At 36.6% G+C, this 9219-nt stretch overlaps 1 protein-coding gene across 1 annotated transcript in view; it reads right to left on the bottom strand.

The window, feature by feature from the left end:
• Window positions 1-2011: 2011 nt before the first annotated feature.
• LOC122926266 overlaps window positions 2012-9219 on the bottom strand; it is a 51037-nt gene continuing 43829 nt past the window's right edge. Inside the window, exon 7 of the mRNA XM_044277641.1 lies at window positions 2012-2175. Within this exon, the coding sequence (XP_044133576.1) occupies window positions 2012-2175 (164 nt within the window). The remainder of the gene's footprint in view (window positions 2176-9219) is intronic.

The following is a 9219-nucleotide window of genomic DNA, read 5'->3' as shown; positions in this document are numbered from 1 at the left end:
CCAGATGTGCAGTATATCAGAGGGTTTTTTAACCCCAGTATGCCAAAGCTGTATTTATAGACTTGCAGATAGCCTGTGCTGGTGACTATCGTTGCGTAAAATGGCTGCCGATTATGTATTGATATTGACAAATTGAAGTAAAAAAAAGTTTGTTTTCTGCAGTAGTTGGCTCAGGGCAGGCTTAATAAAATTGTGCACTGCACCCACAAAACACATTTGCTGTAAATCGCTGAGTACATAAACCAGTTCTTGATAAGATTTCTCCCTGATCTCTCCCTCACAGCAGCTGCAGCCTCTCCCTACACTGATTCGAGCAGAGTGACGGGCGGCGCTATGTGACTCCAGTTTAAATAGAGGCTGGGTCACATGCTGCAGTTGGCCAATCACAGCCAAGCCAATAGAAGGCATGGTTGTGATGGCCTTTTTGGGCAAGTAGTATGACGCTTGTTGATTGACTGCTGTGCAGCCTTTTAAAAAGCACCATAAAAATCGCCGGACACGGAACCCGAACCCGAACTTTTACGTAAATGTTCGGGTCCTGGTGCCGAAAAACTCTATTTGTGACCTCTACTGTGACATTTTTGCACCAAAGTTTTCAAGTTTTTGCAACGTTCAAGTATTTTTGCCTATTGTATGGACTCTTTTTACTGGTTCCACAATAGGATCTATTATGCACTTTGAACGGACTTTGGACTTTATACAGTTAGCATACTTGCTTCTTTGCTCATACGAACTGCCTCTGAGGGCCCTGTACACTAATGTTCCCACTTTGCCTTCTGTCAGTGTAGAAAGCCTAGGCATTGTATTGTATTATTTGCATACACCCTTAACCGTTTTCTCTCCACAGACTTGGGAGGGGAAGGAGCCAGTATGCCCTGTGTCTTTGGGTTCATGTGCTATGTGCTGTTGCTACACAGGGAGGATCAAGTGGTAAAGTCACAAGCAGTCCCACTGTCTTAAAAGGTGACCCTGCTGCCAAAAATATGTTCCTAGGTGCCCTAAGGCACTGTGCACTGCCTTATGGAAAATGTGAAAGCTACCAGTTTAGTTATTAAGATGACGAATCATAAAGCATGATTAGACCTTGATGCATGGAAGGGATTACAGAATGAAGCCACCCTTCTACTTGCAGGCCTTCATTACATAGTAGTAGGATTATGGAGTAAAGACACCCGTGCGCTTTTAGTACTAGGGCCCAGTATACACAAAATAAAGAAACCTGTAGGTAGCTATTGCTAATTCAGCTTATATATATGGTCATAGAAAGTGATATATAGCAGCACTTTAACTTAAAAGGGAACCCCAGAGCATACCCTAAGCACAAGCCAAGAGCGGTTTGGTTTTTAAGTAAGGGGCTATGTAATACCCCAGAGTGGTATTACCATTTCTACACTACTTATTTTGTGAATAAAGTATTTCCTAATCACTGTCCCTAGCGCCTGTCATGTCTCTCCCTGCACTAAGTTTACTGAAAAATAGTGGAGACCGGGCAGGAGGAGGCTTTTTATAGAGCTGTGACATCACTGGGGCTGGCTATCTGCTGATTGACTGGCTGCATGGCATAATGGGTGATCCCTCATTATATGGCTTCTTACTTCCTCTCTATAACATGTGCAGTAGCCATTTTAGAAAAAATCTGATTACTGGTTACCACGAAGCGTGAATAAATTTGACTTTGGGCCAAATCACATTTTTCCTGAAATTCAGATCGAATTGCACTTCATCAACTTCTAATCACAACACTAATCACAATTTCCATACCCTTGCAAACCCTTTCACTTATCAGTGTCTGCAGAACCCTAGGGGTCCAGTGTCTGTCACACGCACAAATCTGCTGACATGAATTCACACATTCCGTTGAAAGATATAGATACGTTGAAATGACAAAGACTCTCACAGATGATTCAGTTGATGATTTATTGGGATCTTCAAGGCTTTCCCTTAGTTGACAACCTGATATTATTTAGCAGACATATATAACTCCTGTGGATGGATGGATGGACGGTTCCTTCTACTGCTTGTCCAAGATGTCATCGACTGGATGCTGATCATCGGCATATGATATGTCCACCAATTGCCAGATTTTGATCAATAGTGTTTGATTTTGTTGCACTCTTACTATCCGTGTCGGATGCGTGTATTCTTTGTACTCCAGAGATGCGGCTTCTGGGCTTCCTGAAGGAGGAAGAATGCAACCATTACACTAATACCACACGAGGAGCTATGCATCTGGGAGCATCTGTAAGGAAAAGGATTGTGACTCTAGAAGTAATAGTTCAAAAATGTTGCAAGTGCCCAACGAAAAGTAATAAAGTAAAGGGACTCTGGTGTAACTTGACATTAGCACATCACTCCCCACCCAGACCTGACTTTAGCCGGCAAGGTCTTATCAATGTCATATGTATTCCTGCCTCAGCAGATGCATTTCTTGGATTATCGCTGCTCATGTCCAATCATCTATTATTTGTAATTGGAGGCTGGGACCTTACCTACCTACTTATATGTCACTTATGGCCAGTATGATATTCATATCTACATACAACATGCTGATGAATGTAATGGCCCCGTGGCCGTATTGCGGACCATAAATTGACTTGAATGGGTAGGAAATGTATGTTTTGCAGAGCAGAGCCACGGATCAGGAGCCCACGGGAGCATTACAAAGCTCTTCCTTGGACTTTCAGGTCTGTGCCTCTGCAAAGCAAAATATAACACATGTCCTATCTATTGCCATATCTTGCAGATTGCAGGCACATTCAAGTCAGTGGCCCGCATCCATGATATGGAGTGCTCATGGCCAGTGCCCATGCAAATAGCGGTCTGCAGCACAGGCAGGGGACCCTTATGTTCATCTGTATGAGCCCTTAGTCCCTGCTATGACAGTGGTGTCCTTACTGCCATCTATATGTTTGTATTTCATATACCCTTCAATAAAAAGAGTTAAAAAAAGGTGTTGTGTCGAATGTCAACCACCAAAGCCCCAACCATAGAGTGAGAGACACTATAGCCTCTGATCCAGGAGACGTGATACTGGTATGGCTCTTAATGTGGCTGTATGCATTAGTCTAAAGTCAATGAAAATGACCAATTATAACCAAATGGACATTTTTTTGTCAACATTTTACAATAAATGATTGTTTTAGCCGACTGATGACAGTCTATTATCGTGTGAAAGGAGGTCGGCAGTGGTTAATATTTTCCTCAGATTTTTCCAAAAAGATCCTTCTTCCTTCTCTTGGTCTCATTGGATATGTATCGGCAGTTTGAACAATTTGGACCAACGTGTGTATTGGCTGTTACCATTGTTCAGACCGCCCATACATACACAGGCAATGGACGAAACATCTTTCTCAGAACCTGCTTTTCATCCAACTGTCAAACAAAAATTTCAGACATGGCCGACTTCTTTTCAGTTGATGATGGTCTGCTATTGGCGGCTAAAGTGGCTGTTTCTTTGTTAAATTTTGGCCAATGAATGATCATTTAGGTTAAAATTGACCATTTTAATCAACTTTAGACTAATGTGTGCGGGCACCTTAAAGGTTCCCTACAAAGGCCTGAGACTCCCCATAAAGACGCCTGGACAATCAGAAATTCCAAAGGGGAGATCAGCAGCTTCTCACCTCTGATGTCACTTATATCTAGAAATTAAATCAGACAAATGAAAAGCCAACCATTTCCTATCGTTTCTCATTTGTGCCCGTACACATTCACTCATATATGACCATCGTTAACCTGATACCATCTGCCTCATATGCAGTAGTGATGAGCGGCAGGTGCCATATTCGATTTCGACGAAATTCGCGAATATTCGATAAAATATTCGTTTTATATTCGTCGAAATCGAATATTCGTCATTATTCTTGTTATCGCGATTAATATGCGATTTAAATAATCGAATTTCGATTTTAACTTAAAGGCTACTCTCCTATTGAAATAGCAATGCGATTATTTCAAGTTATAATAATCGAATTTCGATTTTAACCTAGCACTGCTATATTCTATATTCGTTAATTCTAGCCTAACATGGAATATAGCAGCGCTAAGTTAAAATCGAAATTCGATTATTATAACTTGAATTAATCGAATTGCGATTTCAACTTGGACCTGGTTTACTATGGATGGCTCTTGGTAGAATTAGCGAATATGACTAATATATTCGTTATATTCCACAAAACGAAGATAACGAAATATTCTCCATCTTCGTTTTAGCTCCATATTCATCAACTTCGCTAATTCTAGCAATCATATAGGAAAGTTTACTATAGAGACAGCTAAGTTTAATTCACTATGCAATTATATGACTGCTTTTTAAAAAAAAAAACAAATGGAATAGTTATAATACCTGATAATTATTATAATTATTCTATTTATAAAAAAAAGCAAAGTAATATAATCGCATAGCGAATTAAACTTAGCTGTCTCTATAGTAAACCTTCCTATATGATTGCTAGAATTAGCGAAGTTGACGAATATGGAGCTAAAACGAAGATGGAGAATACTTTGTTATCTTCGTTTTGTGGAATATGACGAATACATTCGTTATCTTCGTTTTGTGGAATATAAGCTTGGACATAATATCGCTATCATAACTACTGCTCTGCACGCAGCCGAATCGGCAGAGTGAGACAAAAATTTGCATAGAAAGATAGCCTAATCCCTAATTAAATAAATAAAAATACATACAGTACAAATATATATTACTGCATATGGTGTTACTTTACTTTATGAATAAAAATGAATAATTTATATACATGTATATGTGCGTGTATATAAATATATATTATAATTATTATTATTTATATTATAATATAACTTGTAATATATTTTTATATTTGTAAAAAATGCATTGCTAGTTATCAATAATATCAGTATTTACATTTCTATGCAGTCCTGCATTGCGATTGGTAGTGGAACTATGTATATACACAATATACTGCTGCACTGGATATAAATATAACATAAAAAACTTCTGGGGACTTAAGCTTATATTAGCAAATGTATATCAAATGAACTTTACTGAGGCTCTGAATAAGGTTGCACCCCATCCCCCCCCCCCCCCCCCTCCCCCTACAGGCAGTCTGTGAATGAGATCGCACGCTATCTTTCTACACACTGATGCCCTGCCCTCCCATTCACTGAAAGCCCGTAGACAAAAGGGACTCCCTGTTTGGGGGAAGGGGGGTATTGTCTGCAGGCTGAAAGTGCAGGTTATGTTCTGGCTGGAGACCCTTTCACTGCGCTTCTGGTGGAGTAGGTGTTTATTAACTAAAATCAGGACAAGAGCTAAAATAATGACCAGCAATAAAAAATAGCAATACATATAAATAAGTGATAGATCCAGGAGCATACACAAACAAATACATTAATATCCCATAAATACTGTAGGTCCTTCACTAACTGCCTGCTGTCTGTTATATGGCAAATTCCATTAAAAGATCGAAGCGCTGACATTGATAGTTACTTACCAACTACTGCCACCTTGTCTATACTGCAACACATTGCTGTGAACTGTGATACATATATATATATATATTCTCTATTCTCTATTCTTTGCTGCTACAATTATATTAGAATATGGAAGTGTCTTATTCCCCTCTGTGAATTGGAACACTATCTAACTCTGCTACATAAACTATGATATTTATGGGATATTAATTTATTTGTTTGTGTATGCTCCTGGATCTATCACTATTTTAAATGTATTGCTATTTTTTATTCATTGCTATATTTTATTGCTGGTCATTATTTTAGCTGCTATATTGATTTATTATATGTAAATATATTTTATATATTTATATTATATATACATGTAGATATAGAGTAATTAGTGTAATATTGTATAATTATTTTTTTAATACAGAGGTTATCTATATATGTCCATTATACTGTACAATACATTATATCTAAATCACCATACCTCATATGGATCATGGAATAAATAATTATACAATATTACACTAATTATACTATATGTAAATTTACATATAATATAAATACTGTATTAACATTCAGCCACTATAGGAACATAGCTAATAAATACACTCTGTATCCACTACTTCAGAGAAAAACAAATAAATAAAAATAAATATGGAAAACTCCATCAAGATACAAAACAATATACACTTGAAGGATAAAAAAAAAACAGATGAATGCAATAATATAGATTGTGTATCTGACAAACTTGAAGCAAACTATCTCATTACTTGAAATTGTGACATTCTCTAATAACTTTCCTACCCCCCACTCTCAGTATGGCTACAATAGGATCTAAGGCCCCTTTCACACGGGCGAGGAGGGGCTGGATGGGTTAAAAATTAATAAAAAATAATTTAACTCACCTTAATCCACTTGTTCGCGCAGCCCGTCTTCTCTTCTGTCTTCTTTCTTCAGGACCTGGGTAAAAGACCTGTGGTGACGTCACTGCGCTTATCACCATGGTGATGGATCATGTGACGGACCATGTGATGAGCGTAGTGATGTCACCACTGGTCTTTTACCCAGGTCCTGAAGAAAGAAGACAGAAGAGAAGATGGGCTGCGCGAACAAGTGGATTAAGGTGAGTTAAATTATTTTTTATTAATTTTTAACCCATCCAGCCCCTCCTCGCCCGTGTGAAAGGGGCCTTAGATCCTATTGTAGCCATACTGAGAGTATGGGGGGGGGGGGGGAGGAAACAGATGAATACAATAATATTGATTGTGTATCAGACATACTTGAGTATTATACCCCTTATTAACCCCTCCAGCCTATTTTTAACCCCTCCAGCCCCTTCTCACCCATGTGAAAGGGGCCTTAGATCCTATTGTAGCCATACTGAGAGTGGGGGGGGGGGGTAGGAAACAGATGAATGCAATAATATTTATTGTGTATCTGACATACTTGAGTATTATACCCCTTATTAACCTCTCCAGCCCTATTTTTAATTCCTCCAGCCCTATTTTTAACCCCTCCAGCCCCTGCTCACTCATGTGAAAGGGGCCTTAGATCCTATTGTAGCCATACTGAGAGTGGGGGGTAGGAAAGTTATTAGAGAATGTCCCAATTTCAAGTAATGAGATAGTTTGCTTCAAGTATGTCAGATACACAATCAATATTATTGCATTCATCTGTTTTTTTATCCTTTAAGTGTATATTGTTTTGTATCTTGATGGAGTTTTCCATATTTATTTTTATGTATTTGTTTTTCTCTGAAGTAGTGGATACAGAGTGTATTTATTAGCTATGTTCCTATAGTGGCTGAATGTTAATACAGTATTTATATTATATATAAATTTACATATAGTATAATTAGTGTAATATTGTATAATTATTTATTCCATGATCCATATGAGGTATGGTGATTTAGTTATAGTGTATTGTACAGTATAATGGACATATATAGATAGTAAGATAGATAACCTCTGTATTAAAAAATAATTATACAATATTACACTAATTATACTATATGTAAATTTATATATAATATAAATATATAAAATATATTTATATATAATAAATCAATATAGCAGCAACGCTGTATATATTGGTCTATTTTTGCCTGTAAACTTTTGGTGTATTTTAAAACTCACCCAGCGCTGGAGCTGTATTAATTTATTTATTTTTGTTTTTCATGTAACAATATTATTTGTTTTAATGGTGTCAGTGTTAACATCATGATTCATATTAGGTTTCCATTGCGCAATTGTGGAGAAAGAGATCCAACATTAAGAATAGCAAGAATAGGTGTGGGAATTGTCCTGGCAGAAGGGGGGGGGGGGGGGGGGCTGCCGTCAAGGAGGAAATGTACAAAAGGCTTTGCTAAATACAAATGTATCCATACTGTACATGTTGTTTTTCGATACTGTAATAACATTCAGCCACTATAGGAACATAGCTAATAAATACACTCTGTATCCACTACATTATATATCTGTATACTGTTCACTGCTCCATTACAAATCTGTATACAACACTCCGTTATATATCTGTACACACCGCTCTATTATATATCTGTATGCAGTAGACCGCACACAATCCGGTACAATGTATCACCAGGTGTCATCCAAATCTAATCCACTTGTATCACAGATCTAAAGACATAATAGAGCGGTGTATACAGATATATTATAGAGCTGCATATGCAAATATATAGTCTAATATTCTAGATGTACTGAATCATAATTGTGATTCAGTACATAAATATATGAATGTATAGTTAGTCCATTGTACAGTAGTTTATTATTTTTTATTTATTCTTAACCCCATGAGCCCTATTTTTAACCCTTCCAGCCCCTCCTCGCCCGTGTGAAAGGGGCCTTAGATCCTATTGTAGCCATACTGAGAGTGGGGGGTAGGAAAGTTATTAGAGAATGTCCCAATTTCAAGTAATAAGATAGTTTGCTTCCAGTCAGGCGCAGGCAGTGTAGTCAGCGATACTGAGGTATAATACTGCAATGTACACCATTAGTCGATCCTTTCGTATGTACTTGCAACCTTAATGAAGGGCGGCATTAGCATATGAATCGCCATTTGCATGTAAATACCTTCAGTGTTTAGGGGATAAGAAAGTTATTAGAGAATGTCCCAATTTCAAGTAATAAGATAGTTTGCTTCAAGTATGTCAGATACACAATCTATATTATTGCATTCATCTGTTTTTTTTTTATCCTTCAAGTGTATATTGTTTTGTATCTTGATGGAGTTTTCCATATTTATTTTTATTTATTTGTTTTTCTCTGAAGTAGTGGATACAGAGGGTATTTATTAACTATGTTCCTATAGTGGCTGAATGTTAATACAGTATTTATATTATATGTAAATTTACATATAGTATAATTAGTGTAATATTGTATAATTATTTATTCCATGATCCATATGAGGTATGGTGATTTAGATATAATGTATTGTACAGTATAATGGACATATATAGATAAACTCTGTATTAAAAAAATAATTATACAATATTACACGAATTATACTATATGTAAATGTATATATAATATAAATATATAAAATATATTTACATATAATAAATCAATATAGCAGCTAAAATAATGAACAGCAATAAAATATAGCAATGAATAAAAAATAGCAATACATTTAAAATAGTGATAGATCCAGGAGCATACACAAACAAATAAATGACTATCCCATAAATATCATAGTTTATGTAGCAGAGTTAGATAGTGTTCCAATTCACAGAGGGGAATAAGACACTTCCATATTCTAATATAATTG

The sequence above is a fragment of the Bufo gargarizans genome, chromosome 2 (genome assembly GCF_014858855.1).
Source record: "Bufo gargarizans isolate SCDJY-AF-19 chromosome 2, ASM1485885v1, whole genome shotgun sequence".
NCBI classification, from domain to species: Eukaryota; Metazoa; Chordata; class Amphibia; order Anura; family Bufonidae; genus Bufo; species Bufo gargarizans.
The sequence above is the reverse complement of the archived record's forward strand: the minus strand, read 5'-3'. Positions and strand labels throughout refer to the sequence as shown.